At 47.6% G+C, this 20277-nt stretch overlaps 1 protein-coding gene across 1 annotated transcript; it reads left to right on the forward strand.

Moving 5' to 3' along the window:
- The first annotated feature begins 961 nt into the window (after nt 1-961).
- On the forward strand, nt 962-17463 carry LOC148222329 (uncharacterized). Its single transcript, XM_088172245.1, has 14 exons — nt 962-1163; nt 2111-2278; nt 2576-2740; nt 10326-10407; nt 10518-10710; nt 11263-11371; nt 11947-12201; nt 12547-12689; nt 13031-13252; nt 14433-14587; nt 15080-15180; nt 15762-15871; nt 16133-16428; nt 17006-17463. The coding sequence occupies exons 1-14, from the start codon at nt 962-964 to the stop codon at nt 17331-17333; spliced, it is 2529 nt and encodes an 842-aa protein (XP_088028371.1). The 3' UTR covers nt 17334-17463.
- The last annotated feature ends 2814 nt before the right edge of the window (nt 17464-20277 follow it).

Here is a 20277-nt window from a genome sequence, read left to right on the forward strand (position 1 = left end):
TTTTAGCTGCTTGAGAGATGTAACCATCTTGTGTCTGGCTTTGACCAGAGCCAAACACTGAGTAGAGAAGATGACCCTTATTTCTAGCCAGCGAGAGCTCATTTGCCTCTCTCCTGGAGCTGGCGTTTGCCTGATGCAGCAGTGCCAGGACTGTGTCTGGACACTGTAACCCCGAGGGCCCTTGTCATGAGCACTGCACTCCTGCATGACTAGGTGAAAACGCCTGACAGTCCATTGTACATCCATCTGATACCCAAATACCCAGTTAGAGTGCACACCAAGGTTCATTCAATTATTCAGACCCAGGACACAGATGCTGTAGTATCTAGCATAAGTAAACATCTGGTTTCCATTCATCTTGGAGGGACTGATAACATCCTGACCTTGGGGTAAGCATTGTATTTGGGGCCCTGTCACCTGGGACTCCATGGATGAGTAGTCTGCACTTTTCTCTTTTCAGAGGTCTTACAAGAATGAGCTGAAGCTTAACGTTTGTGGGAGCAGCAATTACTTAAAGCTGCACCTCTCAGGACAAGGTCTGGAGCCACGGTTGGAGTTCAACCCCCCAGCACTGAAGATGGGATGGGTGCTGGTGGACAGCGATGGGGTGGACACCACGGTGGCGGTGAAGAACCCATGCAACTTCCCTGTTGAGTTTTACTCACTGGATTTTGATGAGCAGTGTCTTGAGGAGGAGAAGGTGAGAAGGCAGGTCTGGTCTCCGTGTACATGCTGCCCGAGCTTCACAGCACTCCAGCATTCCCAGGCTTGTGCCAGGGAGATGGAGGCAATCCCCAGGGAAAAGCTAACTCTGCTGATGTGCTGTGGGAGGACTTAAATAGTTTGTGTTGTTGGGAGGAAGGGAGGAGACAGAAAATGGGTTTGTTAAGTGCGTGTGATGAGAGGTGAGAAAAGGAATCTTGTGTATGGTTTCTCTTCCCTGCGTGCACAGATCCTGCGGATGGCACTGGGGTCTGAGTACCAAAAGAACTTTCTGATGCCTCCACGCGCCGGGAGTGGGACGCTGCCCCCAGAGGTGCTGGAGGACTATGAAGCACAGAAGCGGCTGAAGGCTCAACAGGGAGAGCTCAAGGCCGTGGCAGAGGCCACGGCTGAGGCTGAGGCTGAGGCCATGGGCAAGGCAGCATCAGGTCAGAAAAACAGTGAGGGTTTGGTGGTGTCTGTCTTGACTGTGGTCACAGCAGAGAGTCCAGCCATACACCCTGAAGTCTCTGTCACCTTGTTCTCCAGGGAAAGCCCATGCTTTTAGCAGCTGTCTGTTCCCCAGCTTGGTGGAGGAACTCTTGGGTGAAGGGCTGTGGCATCCTCTACTGTGGACGGAGCAGAGACCCTCACTGTGGAAGATGCAGGCACCCAAGAGAGGCCTCCCTGGAGAATAAGCCCTTAGATAAGAAGTTACTTACTTAGAATGACTAATACTAGAAAAATATTTTCCCCCTTTGCCAATCCCTGCTTTTTCTCTCTGTGATTCTACTGGTCCATTTTCAATGCCTTAGATAATTGGTTCTCTTTTCACCTAATATCTCTTGTAGATTGGTTAATAACAAAATCCCTTATATTATTGGTTCATTTCCAAGACACCCTCACCCTACAAAAACCTCTACTTGTACCCTGTCCAGTGGACTGCTGCCAGGAACCCTGTGTGGAAGAAATAAAGTGTCTGCGGAACCTCCGTGCAGCTTTCTCAGTTTCTCTTCTCTGCTGGCTAGGCTGAAACCTGCCTGAGACACCAGGAAAGGCTTGTTATGGCAGATCGGGGAAAAAAAAACCCCAAACCCCGACAGCTACACTCTACCAACCCTGAACGTAGCCAAAGCAAGCTCCTATCTGCCTGCCATAGACTGGGGAAATAATCAGGATATTCCCTTGTGTCCCTTAGCCACAAAGACTAGGATTGCATGAGTTCTTCAGCCAGCAGGACCAGGTCTAATATCACTGGCTCTTTTATATTTGCACTTTCCTAGCAACAAAAGAACAAGCTCATGTTGCTTTGACCAAGTCTCCTTTCCTGGGATCTGAGGAGATGGGAGGATGATGAGGATCAAAGGAAGGTGGGAAGTTGACTTTTCTCCTTGGTTTTGCACTGCAGTGTATCACGAGGCTGTCACATCCTCTCCTGAGCCCATGGTGGAAGTGACTGGGAATTCTATCTCTCGGGCTGTCATGCACCATCTGGACATCGACTCATCTTCAGAGAGGCGTGAAGCACAGCAGGACAGAGGGATTGCTGTCATTGTCCATGGGCCACCTTGGGCAGGTATGTGAGCTGCAACCCTGGGCTGCAGGGAGAGTGGCAGGCAGGAGGAACACATCCTGGTGGACCACAGTGCTTACACCAAAGTCCCCAGCTGAACAGGAGGTGGAGATGATCCTCCTGACTCTAGAATTCAGAGCTTGTACCCACTCTCCAGCTGTTTCCTTCATGGCCTCCCCGGAGGGACACTTGCTTTCCCACTGACTTTTAACTTTGAAATCTTGTTCGAGATTTGTCCAGGGGTATGTCCCTGTAATGCCTCATATGAAAGTGTCACCAAGTAATCCTCCTCTCTCTCAGGAAAGACAGAGGTAGTGGAGGCCCTGTGTCGCTACTATGACGCTGCTCACTTGTCCATTGACACCGTGGTGAAAGAGGCCATTGCCGATGATCAGAGCCAAGCAGGGCGCTGTGCTCGGGAGCTTTGCACCAAGGCTGCCATGGAGCTGAAAGGCAAAGACAAAGGTAATGCTGGTAAGGAGAAATGCTGGACCCAGAGCCAGTGCTTGATAAACCTACTCTGGCTGTCTACTTCTGCTTACTCACAGCAGCAGTTTTTCAGTCCTTGGGTCGCTTAGGGAACATGGGTGAAATGCATCTCTAGCTTGTCTTAAAAAAAAAAAAAAAAAAATAAACCAATTTTAAGAGCTCAGTCAGGAGTTCTTTTATAGCCCCTTTGCTGCCATTCTTGGCACATGTTCATTTTTCTAGGGGTGGTGAAGCACGCCTGTGTCTTTCCCAAATATTTTATATTTCCTCTAAGCTGAATTCAGCTTGCTCTTCACGGTCAGCAGGCAGAACTGCTGCCCACTTTACCGAGGAAAGAGCCTTCTGAAGTAGCTCATTAAGCACAAGAGGACTGACTAGGAGTGTACCTCCAGTACGGGCCCAGGTCTTGTGCTAGTATTCCCAGAGTAATCCCCTGCTTTTCATGAGAAAACAGGAAGAATGGTTTACTCGCATCTGGAAGTCCCAGGGCTGGAGCTGACATGAGAGCCTTTTTAGTTGGTCAAAGGCTCATGTTGCTTCTTTCGTCCATTGGAGACCTTTGTTTCCCTCCGTAATCAAGGCATATAGGGGTTTGACTAACAGCCCATAATTGTAAATCCATAATCTGCACCACCCTGTCATGCCCAAGAAGGTTCTCAGTTCTTTCACTGTTTGGGGTTTTGGGGTCTGGCATATTGTTTCCTTGCGATCTTGTCCCAAGGTTCTTTGTCCAGCACTAATCTCATAGCCCAAATAGACAACTGTTCATGTCACCATCTGGGCTTTCTTCTGGGATACTCGATACCCCTGTAGACCCAAGAAATTTAGGAGACTTACTGTCCACTCCATACATGCTTCTTGAGTCTTAGTAGCTATCAGGAGGTCGTCCACATACTGTAACAGATGTCCTCCTTCTCATGGAGCTTCCCAGGATTCTAGATCTTTTGCCAGCTGTTCTCCAAATATGGTAGAGGAGTTCTTGAACCCCTGGGGTAGTACACATCATGTGAGCTGAGTTTTACGTCCAGTTTTGGGATTTTCCCATTCAAATGCAAAAATTTTCTGGCTGGTTTCATGGAGAGGAAGGCAAAAGAAAGCATCCTTCAAATCTAAAACAGTAAACCAGGTTAGTTCAGATGTTAAACAAGTTAACAAGGTGTAGGGGTTGGCAACCACTGGGTATAAATCTTCAGTTATCTTATTAACAGCACTTAAATCTTGTACTAACCTGTATGATCCATCAGGCTTTTTTACGGGCAAAATAGGAGCATTAAAATCAGATTGACATTTTTTTAGTAGTCCTATTTGCAAAAAGTTCTTAATTACTGAACTAATCCCTTCTCTACTTTCCTTTTTTAAGGGGTATTGTCTAATCCTAACTGGTTGTTTTCCTTCTTTAAGCCGGATTTGTACTGGTAGAGCATTCTTTGTTCTCCCTGGTATATTGGAGGCCCACATCCCAGGGAAAACCTGATCTTTTATTTTCTTAATAATGTCTTCTTTGTTTTCAGCTTCAATATCTTTGGTTATTAGCATTAAGTTTAACAGTTCCACGTATTGCTGATCTTTTACCTCCAAATTAATTTCCCCATTTTTGAATATTATTTTTGCTTCTAATAGTTCCAGTAGATCCCTACCCAAAAGTGCTAACGGAGCATTGGGCATATATAAAAATCTATGAATTCCCCATTGTTTCCCAAGTTTATATTTCAATGGGCTACAAAAATATGCCCTTTCAGATTGGCCAGTTGCCCCCTTTACCATGACATAATCATCTGTTATTGGTATTAAGGCTTTATTTAACATCAAATATGTTGCTCCTGTGTCTATCAAAACTTTATTTACTTTTTTTCTTTGTTCCCTACCTTTTTTATAACCAGAGGGTCTCCTAGGGTAAGATCTTCTGCTCCATTCCTCTTTTCAATCTCCTCTTCTTTGATCATCACCTTTTCTTCCTTCTGGTTACTGGAGTTGGAATAGAAATTGCTTTAACTGGAGTGGGGGATGGAGCATAGGCCGGAGTCTGGATAGAAGAAGAAATCTCAGGAAGTGGAATGGGGGAATAGGAGCTGAAGTAACTCGAGCTGGCTTTTTTTCAGAAGTAGAAGGTAAAGCGGAAGTTGAGGTTAATAACCGTCTTAAATTTGCTTCCCCTCTCACCCCCCTTTGCCTTTTAGTGGCTGGTTCAAACAAATTCCCCAATTCTTATTCCAGAGGGTTAGCTGGATACACCTTATCAGGGTGGGTGCAACGTTGGTTTATGGAGCATGTACTACAACCTTATTTTAACTTAGCCTCGTTGTCTTTTTCTAAGACCAATACCAAGGGGTCAGAGGAGGCTCTGAGTCCACAATCTTTCTGCCACTCAGGGTGATTCAGGAGAGAAAAAAAAAACCCAAAAAAAACCCAGTCAGCATAAGTCACCTCCTCCCATTTCTGTGTCTCAAAAATAACATAAGCTGTAACAAAGTTTCATAATGTAAATATCCAACTGAGGGCCACCTGGCTCCCCCCTCAAGTTTATAAAGTGGCCACCATTGTGTACAAAACTTTACAAGGGTCTTTTGGTTCTCTGAGCCTCCATACCCCACTAGCTCCTTCCAATGTGCCAAAATGCACCCCAAAGGACTAGTTTTAGGGATCTCTTTACTCTGGTTAGTTCCCGTCATCCCTCCTTAACAAAACTGGTACTCTGCTTTAATTCTTATTATCTTGTCCTTTGCTTCTTGTCCTGCTTTTCACTCAGCAAGACAAGATCCTTGCAGTCCTTTCCTAGACTTTTTCTTACAGCCCACAGCTCAGGTACTAAATGTAACTTTCCACTTATCAGCTCGATCAAGGAGCTGTTGTTTACATTTACTGTGCTGGTTAGCAGAAGAACAATAGTAATAATACCCAGGCACAAGGCCAACCTCTAGATCTACCAAAAACTGCAGGAAAATTCCTATAAATACAAGCTATTTCATTCACTCTTTCTTAGCTTTTTGAATTTTCCACAGCTTGTTGCTCCCAATCCAAAGCCACAAGTCCTCCAGTAGATGTCCGATGTAAACTTTTAAAATATGTTTTCTTATTTCTCCTGTCTGTCCACTAGTTTACTGAATTCACAAACTCCTGTGTGTCGAGCCCAAACCACTGAGGTAAAGAAATTCCTTCTATTCATCTGGTTAGATTGAATCCTTAAACTGATGCTGCTCTTATTCTGATTTCAACAATCTACAAACACAGCCTCTTGTCAAGGACTTTTCCTTCCCAAAACTGGTCATGTCTTTTGTCCTCAATTTACTTCACAAGTATTCATGCCTCATTTCCTAAACACTAATAAACTCTTTCACTCAGGCTGTGCTTCCCTTATAACTTTTTGCACAAGTCAAAAGGAACTATTGCCTCAGAAATACAGTTATAGTGAATACTGTCTTTGGTAACCAGAACACACACACCACAGTCACAGCAGGGAGGGAGTTTTTAAGGATTTCATGCACCCCACTCACTTCGTTTTTCCCCGGCCGTTTCAGTCGCCAGAGAACGGAACCGCGGGTCCAAACTCCCATTCATTTTGTGCTAATAGCATGTCTCAACAAGCTCTCTCTCAACCACTCTCACAATTAGGACATGCTCACACAGTTCAACAACCATACACCAGGATTTTGCCTTTACAAGTGCTAGCCTCACACTGCTAGCATACAGAGCACTCTACGGCACAACAAATGGCAAAATCTACTGCCAGCAATTACAGACCGAGCCCTTTCGACTTGGTATAATAACTTTAACAAGATTCTCTGCTGGTAACCAAGTACAGCCAAATACCAAACAAGTCTTGCAAGCACGCAGAGGCACAAGTTGTGCGTGGGACGTCTCCCACGACTTACCAATGGCCTTTCCTGACCATGCATACGCCTTACAGGTCACAACTTCAATTGTTTCAATTTTTTAAACATACCCTTTTGTCTGGAGTTTTGGAAGTCAGGAGTCCTTGTCTGCTGCTGGATGAACAGTTCGGGCAGCGGAGCCCCCTCTTCCAGAAATATCCCGGGGGCGCCCCGAGGAGTCCACTACCTGGGCTGGTCTCACAGCCAAGCAGAGCCTTCTCCTGGCTGGCTCGCCAAATGAACCATTAAAAAAACCTGTATAATCATGGACAAAGACCCTCTAACTAATCAAAGTTAGAAAGTGGAATGTTTATTCACCAGCAGGTGGCACGGGAGTCACCTCCGAAAGGCGTGACCACCCCGAACAAGGTTCTTTGCCTTTTTATTCCCCAAGATCTCACATACAATACATATGCATAACCCCAGCACCTCCCATCCCCATCCAATATTAAAAGGAGCCCATTAGTCCTTCACGCATGCACAGTTCTTCTCTTGAATTTGGGTCAGTGGTCTCAAAATGGGTGAGGGGTCTTGAAGGATGAAGTCAGGAGAGTCTTCATCAGGTCTCAGTGACCCTCTGGCACAATCCAAGGCTTCATGCTTCATGGTTAACGGTTTAACTTATTCTACGTTCTTCCGTACTTAAATGTATAATAGCAGATAATTATACCAATTAGCTCTAGCCTAAGCATCTAGAAATTATTAACCTACCATTTACCTACCTAACTTACATCTTGGTCATGGAAACTACTTCTACTCTTAGCAAAAATCTTAAATTTTTAAAACCATGATTCAGGATGAGAGGGGAGGGGACTATAAATTTGCAGATGACATCAAACTGGGAGCATGTATCAATCTGTTGCAGGGTAGGAGGGCTCTGCAGAGGACCTGGACAGGCTGGATGGAGAGACTGAGTCCAACAACAAAGTTTAACAAGTCCAAGTGCTGAGTCCTGCATCACAGTAACCTATCACATTTTCTCAAAAAATTACTTGGCTCCAGGTAGAAACTTTGAGTCGGTGGTGAATCCAGCTTAATAATGGATTCATTTTCCTTCTCAAAGTGGAGCAAAGGCTCAAAGCAGTATCATTGTCATCTTAACGAAGACAGCCAGACCTACTTTCTGTTTAGTGTTACTGATCGTCCCCTTTCCTTTGCTGCTTCCATCAGACAGGGAGAATTTAGAGAGTTCATCTCCCTTTAGCCTTTCAGAAGTGATAACAGACATGCATTTCATTTTCCTGCAATCCAACCCCGCCACAACAGGCAGAAGCTTGCGAGCCTTCCTCAGCCCTTTGTCCTACTGCTACCACCCCACCAGCCTAAGGAACAACAAAAAACACCCCCAAAAAAGGAAGGCTGTAAAAATGACTTCACTCTGGAGCTAATTCCATTTCAGAAGAGTTTAATTTAATACATCTTTAGACAATTATACAATATAGGAAGCACAAGGGGTTTAAAACTGTATGTATACAAGGATACATCTTGAACTTAGCTGTATCTTTTACTTTTGCAACCTACAGAAGGTACATGAAATAGTATTTATAAGCCAGCCTACATTCATTAGATGCAAATAGCTCACCTCTGTTGTTGCATCACAAGGTAAGGTGGAAAGACAAGCAACTAGATTTGCTTCAACAAGCACCTGGCAAAGGTTGCGCATAAAACAGATTACCTCTTCTCCATCAGCTATGGAAAAGAACCCAGTCACATGCCCTCAAACCTCAAAAGCCACTCCCGGAGAAGTGCAGACTGTCAATGTGTGTGTTCAGCAGCACCGGAGCACATGGCTGGCACGGTCAGTAGACCAGGCAGCCTCGGCGGCACTTATCCTTTGGAACGCAGGGACCAAAGGCCACAGGGGACAAGTGCGGATTGTTGGTGTCCTGTGGAAACCAAAGCCCACAGCAGCAGCTGAGGCCGTGAGGACTTGGGGGTGTCCTGGCCTATTTCAGCTCCTCCCCCAGATCAGCCGTGTGTGATTTACAGCTCATTATCAGAGCTCCGCTTTGAAGTCTTAGCAAGCACTCCACATCAGCCCAAATATAAAAAGGAAAGAACATATCAAAATTTTAAAATGAAAAGGTGGGGTGGAGGGGTGTGAGGAAGGCAACAGTCTAAAGATGAAACAGCAGCTGCGTTCTTCGGTGGGAGTGCTGGCGACTCCCGAGGGAGAAAATGGGTCACGGCTCAGGTACCGCTGACCCGGCGGTGCGGGTGGCTCCGGGCAGACCCCGAAGCGAGGTGGGTCCGCACTGCTGAGGGACGGGATGGCCGGGATGAGGGACGGGATCGCCGGGTTGACAGCGATGGGATGGCCGGGCTGACAGGGACGGGAACGCCGCGATGAGGGGCAGCGGCGGCCCCGCGGAGCTGAGGGCGGCGCCCGGCCCGGCCCCTCAGGGCGCGGCCGCCCTCGGACTCGGGACAGCGCTGAGCCTTCCCCTCAGCCCGACGGGAAGCGCTTGCAATTGTAGAACCATCAGGGCTGGAAACGATCTTTAACACCATCCACTTCAACGTCAGCCCAGCACTGCCACTGCAAACCCTAAACCAAGAAACCATTTCCCAGTGTCAGATCCAGAGGCCTCTTTAACACCTCCAGGGATGGCAACTCCACCACCTCCCTGGCCAACCTGTTCCTAGGCCTGAACTGGGACAAATTTTTTCTAAAATCTAACCTGACTTTCCTCTCTCAGCGTCAGGCCAGTTCCTCTGGTTCTCACGGCAGGCCCAGCAGAAGAGACCGACCCCACCTCACTGCACACTCCTGTCAGGGAGCTGGAGAGAGCCCTGAGGCCCCTCCTGAGCCTCTGCTCCAGAATGAACAAACCCAGCTCCCTCAGCTACTCCTCACGGGACATTTTCCCAACCCTCATGAGCCTTGTTGCCCTTCTCTGGACACACTCCAGCTGGACTGCACTTTCAAGGCTTCCCTTGTCATCCCAAAAGGGTAACTGACCCTGTGAGATATTGGGGGAGGCTTCACTGATCCTGATCCACTGAGAGGGAGCTGCCTCTCCACTGGGAAGACACAGATCTCTTGTTAGCTCTAATGCTTTCAGTAGCCTTAGGCAGAGAACTTGGCATGAGTTGATCTGGGAGGCAGTAGCTGTTAGAGCAGAAAATGAGGCTGATGGTTTAGCCTGTATGAGGAACTATGAAGACAGGGAAATATTAGGTAGTCAATTGAGATGTGCTGCAGCTGAGCTGCAGGTTTCCAAGGACAAAGGCTTAGATGAAGCAGTTTTGGTCCCAGCAAATCATCGGTCACAATTTCCTCCTTGTTTCTGTAAAATTAAGTGATCCTCTGTAATTCCCTGACATTCATTAAGCTGTTTTATCTGAATGATTGGAGCTGGTATGAAAGAGGAGCCCAGTTCCTCTGCCCTGTGTCGTGGGGCTTTGACCTGCCTTTCCTCAACCCTTTAGTGGCTGAATTGGAACAAGAGAAGTCTAATTGCTAATAAGCAATTGCTTTATTACTGTTCTTGGAAATGATCTTGACTGATGCTGACGATTATTTACTTTTGCCTTCTTGCTTTTGTACTGCTTTCATGCTGTGCTTTTGCTTGTTGCATATGTCTCCTCTCACTGCAGCCAGGGGATTTGCCATATCTCATGGAGTGCCTCATTTACCTGCTGTACTGCATGAATCAATTAAGTGAAATTATTAACTGTTGTTGTGGAAGGCTCTGGCTCTTTGGAGCAGATTCCTTTTGTGAATGGCCCTGAGTGGATTGGGAAGAGGCTGGTGGGGGACTGTGTTGTGGGGTACAAGTGCACCAGGCAGGGAAAACATTGCGGGTGGCCCTTGCTGCTTCACTTGCCCAGTGAGAAATGGGTTAGTGCCAGCTGAAATCGTTTCTGTGCCTCTCCTGCAGCTCTGTGAAAATTAAACCCCAAACCTTGACCTTCACCATCAGTGGGAAGGGGCATGTGCCACAGGTGACAGTCGTGTGCCCAGGTGCTCGCAGCAAGAGGGGAAATGCTGTGCTGCGCTTCAAGAGGCTCCAGGTGGGGGATTCGGAGGTGCTCCCCCTGGTCATCCGTAACAATGGCGTCATACCTGTCAAGGTGAGAACCTGCTCAGGGAATGCTCTGGTTTGGGAACAAGTGCTTGTGGCACAGGGGAAGGGTCCCAAAAAACATGGCAGACCTGGGATGAGATGTCAGAAATTCTTTTTAAGCAAGTGACTGACATCCAAGAAAGGAGTTCTTGGAAATTTTCTTTCCAGTCTTTCTTCTTTAAGTTGAACACAAGAAAGGTGATGGAGTATTTTCCCCCCTGGCTCTCAGGTCACCTTTTGTTCTCATGGACATGTGTGATTTCCCAGTTCTATTCGATTGCATTTGATTCCAGTTTACTACATTTTACGTAAACTTAGTTGTGGTTTAATTACATTCTGCTAATTAGTTTCTGTCCTGTTTGGTTCTGTGTCAGTTCTATCCAAATGTCTCTGAACACCCTTTTTTCCCAGCTGGTTTGATTTAACTGTTGTGCTAAGGGCTGTTTGTAATGGGAGAGGTGCTGGGTTCCCGTGCAGGACCAGCAGCACTGTGGTGTCAGTCCCTGTGCCATCGTGTACTCACACCAGTATCATTGTGCTCTGTGTCCCCTTTTCTCAGTTTATGTTACACCTGGAGGATGAACACGGAGCATTCTTCCTGACGAGCAAGAGCTCCATACTCGACAGATCCTATACTGAAGATGTGGAAGAGGACTGCACTGGAAATGGTAAATTCATTAACCATGAAGTGTGATCATGCACAGAAGAAAAACGTGTGCCCTGCTCTTGGCTTCTCTGAGCAGCAGCCAGATGTTACACACAGTTTCTTTCCTTCAGCTCTCTGTCCCCCAAGCTTTTCTTGGGGACTTTTGCAGGGTTTCCTCCTAGCAAGTTGTAGGAAGTTCTTCTCTTCTAGATATAGTGGGTTGAGTTGTCACTTCCTCAGTGGGCCCTCTGAGGTATTTGCTGCATTGGGAAGGTACCAGCCTGAATGGATGTAGCCCTTGAGCACACAGACAGCCAGCAGAAGCTGAAAGCACCCTGGCTCAGCTTTCCATATGGCTGGAGCTGGCTGGAAGCAGATGGAATGAGGGCTGGGCATCAAACTGATGTTAAGCTGCTTAAGTGGTGATGTGTCTGGAGGTGGCAGTCTCGTGAACATAGGAAGAGAGTCTGCAATCACTGGGTATAGAACCTGTGCTTAGAAGGCAGCTGGTTTCAACCTCTTATTCCTCATATATCCTATGGAAATATTTCCTCTGTAGAGCTGTATCACTTAACTCTGATTTCCATTGCTGTGCAGAGAGCAAGCCCCCAGAGAAGCCTTTCCTGCTTCTGCATCACGGGCAGTCGACAAAGTTTGATGTCATTTTCAAACCCCCCCTGGCTCAGCGTCTGGAAGGGAAGATTCGTGTGTTAGTGGCAGACATCTACTCTGACAAGACCCTGATAGAGCTGGTGGGTGAAGGCCACAAGGATGAATTCACCCTTGATGGACTAGAGGAAGACATAGAGGAGAAGAATGCTAAGAGCAGTCTGAAGAAAGACATCATTGATGGTAAGAGAGGAGAAGCTGCCAAGGTGGAGCAAGGAAGAGGAAAATGTCAGATCATGTGTGTCCTCTCTCTAGCCAGGCCTGGGCTGTCACCCACAGGACTTGGTGGCCTGTGGGCGTGGCAGCCATGCATGCAGAGCAGTGTGTGTTGTGCTGCATGTCGCTGGCCTGGGGATGTGTCAGGGTGTTTCCCTGAAAGTGGTGGGATGGGGAGCTGCCTGGGGAACTCCCTCCCAGCAGGAGGAAGGCTTGGAGCAAGGAAGCATTGAACATACGGGTATCTGTGCACGTGAGGGGAGCGGGTGGAGCTCCGTGCGTGCTGAGATCCCTTGCTCTCCTCCTTAACAGCTGTCAGAGTGAATCACATCCAGTTTGGGGACTGTCCTGTCGGGAGGCCCTACCGCAGGACCTTCGCCATCACCAACCATACCAGTACGAAGGTCATGTACTTTGAGTGGGAGGCAGACACCGCATTCCAGTTCTCCCCCAAGGTGAGCATGGACTGCTCTGCCTTTCCCCATTGCTCAAGCCCTGCCCTGCTGTTCCCAGGAGCTGGCAGGGAGTCCTCACGTAGCAGTGATAGCCCATTCCAGTGCCATGGAGGAGATGCAGTCCCTGGCTTGCCTTGGCCAAGGCTGCCAGCCTTGCAGAGAAGGCTCCATGTTATGGGAGGTGGCACCTTCTGTTCATACTTTTGTCTATCAAACTTCACATAAATCCACACTGAGGTGCAGATTCCTGGCACAGCTCCTCACTACATCAGTCCTTTCTGCTGTCAGTCCTGCCCTTGGCAGTGCTTCCAGTTTGGTCTTGATTCCCTGATTCTCCTTAGATGGGACACCTCTATCCTGGCTGTGCCAAGGACATCACAGTGACCTTGAAATCAGATTTCCCAGCCACCTTCAGGAGGCACCTTGTGAAATGTAAGGTGATCAAGTTCAACTTTGAGCTACCACAAAGGAAGGTTCAAGACTGGGAGGACCAAATGTGCCTTGTCACAAGGGAGGATACCACCAGGAAAGACCCAGCAGCCAGCTGGTCTGAGAATGAGAAGGTAAGGAGCAAAACAACAAAAAAAAGCCAACCCAGCTTTTACAAAAAGAACCACCGTAACACCATCACTGCCAGCTGAGCAGCTCCTGCTTCCTCTGGACATTGGACAGCTGTGGGGTTCACCAGTAGTGCATTCTCGGGGAGAGCTGGATGCACAGTGACCAGATACACTCACACAAGAGGGAGAAGCCTTTTGACAAGAGACCTTTAGCCACACACAAACGATCAGTCTGTGCCACAAGCACAAGTGTTGCAGGCCATGTTGAATGGGAGACAATGTTTTATAATTTTATCCCATTTGATGGTGTTAGAAATGTCTTAATCTCATTTAGTGCCTTTTTACCAACGAGGAGTTAAGTCTGTTGTACTCTGTCTCTTCTTTTGAAGTGGAGAGAAATACACTTCTACTGGTTTACTTCAAGTTTTGCCTGCATGGATACCAGAGATTTTTGTTGTGGTCTTTGTATTGTGTGGGATATCTCATCATGGAGTAGCCCAGGCACTGTATGACACTGTTGCATGACACTATGGAGGAGTCTGGAGAAAGATCATCTCCAGAGACTCCTGCTTTTATTGTCATTATTGCCAAACACACTCATCTTGGCTGAAGGTTCTTTCTCAGTTTCTGGACCATTTCAAGGCCTCTAAACCATCCTCTTTTCTATGAGAACATCTGCAGTTGGAGACTTTCCTAGTGAGATCTTTCACATCCCAAAGTGCCCATCCCCAGCTCCCAGCAGTGTGGCTGTTGCTCCACACATGACATCTGGAGAGCACTTTCTCCTAAGACAAGAAGAAAAAGGTGCTCTCTAGAACTCTTCAGTCTTGGGGTTCTCCACCACAGAGCTTCAGCAGGGGAACTTAATCCTAATTTTGAGACCTGCTGGATTTATAGGGGACCAGGAAAAAATCCAGTCCCTCTACAAGTTTGAAGTACAGGGACTGGAATGCAGTTATAGTCTCCATGGATAGATTAACAGCTGTGGTAGTGACTGCTTTAATCAGTGGGTAGAAAGAACTACTGTAGCAGATCAGTCCCGATTTTGTCATCTTTCCAGGGAAGTAAAAGTGAATGGTCCTTTCTCGTCCCCCTATGAGGCTTGTGTTGGAGGCCAAAAGATTCCCTTCTCAGCTTGACTTTCTGGGCTGTGCTCAGTGATTCTTCCCTCCTCTGTTTGCAGATGATTGAGACAGACTTGGAACCGGCTTACACTGTGGAGAGCATCCAGGCGGCCAAGGTGTACCTCAGTGCCTTTGTTGTCAACACCCAGTTCAAAAGGAATATGATCGTGGTTCAGCTCAAGGATACCTTGCCCAACCAGACAAGGACAGCCACGTGAGTGCTGGAGGCCAGCAGGGCCCTGTGAGCGGGAGCTGCCTTTGCCAGGGCTGACCCAGTGCCTGCTTCCCAGAACTCTACCCCAGGCCCATTTATGTGCAGGCAAAGCCAAGCAGGAGATGGTGGTCAGGAGAGGTTCAGTGCTGCCATATCTTTCTGCTGAGAACAGCCATGGGTTTGCTTTCACTGCATATCACCTGTCCTCATCTAATCAAGAATAAGTTTGCAGTCAAAGCAAGACCTAAAGTCTAGAGTAAGCCTCTTAGCCTCGATGTCCTGGGCACCATGTTGGCTCTTTCCTCTTAAACTTCCAGACCTGGAAGTACTTTTTGGGCTGCCCAGGACAGCAGTTTGAGCATGGCAGAGTTGCCTGGGGAAGAAGATGCTCCTCAACAGAAAGTGGTGCCAGGAGTCCATCAGACAATGTTACTGTACTATTTGCCTTATATTTATTGGACTTTTTTTTTATGCCTCCTTCTTGCTTTTCAGTTTCAGGATGCACAACACATGGAATGTAGCCCTGGAATACTCCTGTGTGGAAGCTGCAGATAATGAAGCAGTGAAGAAGCCACACTCAACCACTCTGATGCGTAAGGGCATTTCCCTTGGTGGCTGAGGGCCTGGGGAGAAGATCCTGCTACTTCACCCCAAAACATTAATTGCTTTTGCATCCTTGTCCACATGTCCACTTTAATCAGCATCTTCCCTACTGCAGCTGGAGAGTTTTCTCCTTGTCCCCTTCTGCCTTTCAGCCCCTTTTGTTCTTGCTCTGCCACTTCTGCTCTGCAAAGGAGTTGAGCCAGGCTCTGGGGAGAGCCACATGCTGGGTCAGGACTGGGAAGGGGGACATTAGGTGATCTCTTTGAGAAGTCTGAGACTGGGAAAAACAAATCTGTAATAAGTGAGCTGCCCTGCAGCCACTGTCTGTGTGCAGTTCCCCACACCAGGGCAAATGCAAAGTCACTGTCTAAAACCAGCTCTCCTCCTCTGGCACAGGAGTGTGTGCTGCAGGCAGAGACCCTGCTCCCAGACCCTCTATTTCCTGCTGAAAGTACTTGGATAGAGATGCTCCAAGTGCATTCCAGCTCTCTTCCACTTACCTGTAGCAGGAGGCAGAGTTGCTGGGAACATAGGATTTTGTCTTTAAAAGGTGTCATCTTCCTCTCTGCAGGTCATTTCCTCTCTTCCACTCCTCTGAGGCATCACAGAAAGCAGCTGCGTCCTTTCTGGTGGCAGCAGGAGCATCCTTTTGAGACGCATCCTTCTAGACTGAGGCCGCTTGCCAAGCAGCAGGAGCAGCCCAAGGAGCAGCAGGAGCAGGATTCTGAGGAGCAGCAGGAGCAGCCCAAGGAGCAGCAGGAGCAGGATTCTGAGGAGCAGCAGGAGCAGCCCAAGGAGCAGCAGGAGCAGGATTCTGAGGAGCAGCAGGAGAAGCCCAAGGAGCAGCAGGAGCAGGATTCTGAGGAGCAGCAGGAGAAGCCCAAGGAGCAGCAGGAGCAGCCCAAGGAGCAGCAGGAGCAGGATTCTGAGGAGCAGCAGGAGCAACCCAAGGAGCAGCAGGAGCAGCCCAAGGAGCAGCAGGAGCAGGATTCTGAGGAGCGGCAGGAGCAACCCAAGCAGCAGGACCACTCCAAGAAGCTACACCGCTCGGAGCAAAAGCACCTCTCTCTGCAGCGTGTCAGTTCTTCCCCGAGAATCTTCCCAGATGTAATCCGTGACCTGCCACTGTTCTCCATCAACCCCCACCATGGCATCATCCTTCCTGGCCAGAAGCAGATCTTTCACGTGCTGTTCTCCCCAAAGTACGCAGGGCAGTTTAGGACCACCGTGCTGTTCAGGTGGGAAACGTCTACATATTTGCCACCTCATGCTTCTGCTGGGTATCGCTGAATCACAGGGTGGGACGGGGTGGAAGGGACCACAGTAGGTCATCTGGTCACACTTCCCTGCTCAAGCAGGGCCATCCCAGAGCTCATGGCACAGGCTTGTGTCCAGAGAGTTCTGGAATAATTCCAGTGAGGGATACTCCACACCCTCTCTGGGAAACCTGTCACCTGAACAGGAACCACAGGTTCAGGTGGAATTTCCTGCTCAGGTTCTGCCCATTGCCTCTTGTCCTATTACTGGGCATCACCAAGCACAGCCTGGTTCATCTCCTAACATGCTCCCTTCAGGGGAGGTGGGCCTGGAGACAGGCAGCCCCAGAGAGGCAGCAAAACACCCAGAGGAGCACAGAAAGATCATCATCTGGCCTTGGTCGGGAGACACTGAGAAAAGACTCTGTATGAAACATTAAGCTCCTGGAGGGTTGCAAAATCTGTAATGAGAGATCCAGGGACCAGCCAGGCCCTAGCTCTGCTTCCTTTTGGGACAAGCAAGGCCTGCTTCTCTACATGGAGCCCCGTATGCTGTTAGGCTGCAGGCACTTAGCTGGTCATGCTCCTGCCCTTGCACCTCTGCAGCCTCCGTGCAGCGAGTGCAGTTGTTTAATTTGCTGCTCACTGCTTGCACAGAGAGAGGATGCAGCACTGTGTACTCTCAAGAACACAGAAAAGGCTGGAAAGTTCATCTGGCTGATAGCAGCCCCTTTCTTCCTAGGACTCCTAACCTGAAGCCGGCTCTGAAGAAGGCAGAGGTGATTGTGAAAGGCAGAGCCCAGGAGCAGGAGTGTCCTGACAAACCAAAACGCTCTGCATTGCAGCAGCCAGGGAAAAGCCAGGAACCCAAGAAGCGGGTGCACTGAAACCAACACTTGAGTGACAGCATTTGTGTCAGCTGCAGCATGCAGCAGGAGCCAGCAACATCGTGTCTTCTGCTGCTGATGGTCCCACACCCATCACCAGAGACCCCTGCAGCTACCCTTCCAAATTCCACTGAACACCTGTACCTTAATTGTTAATTAAACCATTGGCAAGAAATCGTTAATTGTCAGCTTGTCTTGTTTGGAAAGACAGGTGCCTGCGGGACCTCTCTGGAATGGAGAATATGACCCCCTTCCCTCCAAATTATTATAACTTTGAAATTAAGGGGCTTTCAGGCAAAGATAGGGGAAAAGGAGGAACAGTTCTTTACTAGTATGTATAACAAGGCAAACGTACAACAACAGCAGCAACAACAAACAGAACCGGCTACCTAACCACAGCCTTCTCTCGGCTGCAGGCACTTTGCCTTGGGTGTAGTTCCAGTCACAGCCGGACAGGGAAGGGAGGCAAATAATGAATAAAGGCAAATAATGAGTTGGAGGAGAACTATGGACAGCAACGTGAGCTGACAAATCAGGAACTTTTAAATAGAATGAATTTAACACTGACCTAATAAAAAACTGATCAATCTTATTTATAAGTGCTTTGCAAAAGGAGTCAGTTTATGCTGACCAGACAGGATAATTAAATCAAGGGCTTCAGCGAAAAAGGAGAATAAAAGGAAAGGATTGTGAGAGATGAGGTGGTATTTTGCTGAAAATTGTGGATTCTATGTGGTGTTGTTGAGATGGGTTGGATTTGTTCTGGTTGGTTTGTTGAGTGTTGCCGTGAGCTGGGAGAGGGGTGAGGTTGAAGAAGTAACTAAAAAAGAAGTGGGAAGAGAGGGGAGGGGACTGTAAATTTGCAGATGACATCAAGCTGGGAGCATGTATCAATCTGTTGCAGGGTAGGAGGGCTCTGCAGAGTGAAATAAATGAAAGGCTCAGACTTTCTTAGAAAGTCAACTTCATTTTATTAAAACAAAAGACACTGGAGGCAGAAACCCAGGATAAACCTGGGCTCCACTCAACAAACCAGACAAAGCTCTGACTGTGCAGTGCACAGAGCGTTTCTCCGGAACCCAAATTCTGTCGAAAGACCCAGGTTCTGAGCACCCGTGGATTTTAAAGTCTCTAGTGCGTTTAGATAGGTGCGCTTTCAATCCTCACCCTGATTGGTCTTCTTCTTAGCCGCTGGCTGGTCCTTACCAAGGTGCAATCCTGACCAATCGTTTTAAAATACTCAGATCTCATAGGCTAACTCGTCTTCCAATTATTGTTCAAGTTGTTGACCTCACCCCATTAAGTAATATTCCAAAATGTTCCCTCCATCTAAACAACCGAGCGCCCATTAATACTCCACCTAATGGCCACACACCCGCATGCACAACTGCCTACCCACATCCCGCTTACAATAAACTATCAATAATTTCCATATACCCATTCATTTAACAATATGTGACTTTGTAACAATTAATTAACAACCCAGAAACTTATTAACCATCTACTCACAACTCCTCCTTCAAACATTAGCTCATTTGTAACAATTAAGTATCAATTTAAAACCTCATTATAGTAAACTTCCACTGACAACGCTTCCTTCAAACATGAACTCATTTATAACAAGAGAATCTAGACAGGCTGGATAGAGGGACTGAGTCCAACAACATGAAGTTTAACAAGTCCAGGTGCTGAGTCCTGCATCACAGTAACCTATCACATTTTCTCAAAAAATTACTTGGCTCCGGGTAGAAACTTGCAGTCAGTGCTGAATCCAGCTTTATAATGGATTCATTTTCCTTCTCAAAGTGGAGCAAAGGCTCAAAGCAGTATCATTGTCATCTTAATGAAGACAGCCAGCTTTACTTTCTGTTTAGTGTTACTGATCGTCCCCTTTCCTTTGCTGCTTCCATCAGACAGGGAGAATTTAGAGAGTTCATCTCCCTTTAGCCTTTCAGAAGTGATAACAGACATGCATTTCATTTTCCTGCAATCCAACCCTGCCACAACAGGCAGAAGCTTGCGAGCCTTCCTCAGCCCTTTGTCCTACTGCTACCACCCCACCAGCCTAAGGAACAACAAAAAACACCCCCAAAAAAGGAAGGCTGTAAAAATGACTTCACTCTGGAGCTAATTCCATTTCAGAAGAGTTTAATTTAATACATCTTTAGACAATTATACAATATAGGAAGCACAAGGGGTTTAAAACTGTATGTATACAAGGATACATCTTGAACTTAGCTGTATCTTTTACTTTTGCAACCTACAGAAGGTACATGAAATAGTATTTATAAGCCAGCCTACATTCATTAGATGCAAATAGCTCACCTCTGTTGTTGCATCACAAGGTAAGGTGGAAAGACAAGCAACTAGATTTGCTTCAACAAGCACCTGGCAAAGGTTGCGCATAAAACAGATTACCTCTTCTCCATCAGCTATGGAAAAGAACCCAGTCACATGCCCTCAAACCTCAAAAGCCACTCCCGGAGAAGTGCAGACTGTCAATGTGTGTGTTCAGCAGCACCGGAGCACATGGCTGGCACGGTCAGTAGACCAGGCAGCCTCGGCGGCACTTATCCTTTGGAACGCAGGGACCAAAGGCCACAGGGGACAAGTGCGGATTGTTGGTGTCCTGTGGAAACCAAAGCCCACAGCAGCAGCTGAGGCCGTGAGGACTTGGGGGTGTCCTGGCCTATTTCAGCTCCTCCCCCAGATCAGCCGTGTGTGATTTACAGCTCATTATCAGAGCTCCGCTTTGAAGTCTTAGCAAGCACTCCACATCAGCCCAAATATAAAAAGGAAAGAACATATCAAAATTTTAAAATGAAAAGGCGGGGTGGAGGGGTGTGAGGAAGGCAACCGTCTAAAGATGAAACAGCAGCTGCGTTCTTCGGTGGGAGGGCTGGCGACTCCCGAGGGAGAAAATGGGTCACGGCTCAGGTACCGC

This window comes from Sturnus vulgaris, chromosome 12 (genome assembly GCF_052056855.1).
Source record: "Sturnus vulgaris isolate bStuVul1 chromosome 12, bStuVul1.hap1, whole genome shotgun sequence".
NCBI lineage: Eukaryota > Metazoa > Chordata > Aves > Passeriformes > Sturnidae > Sturnus > Sturnus vulgaris.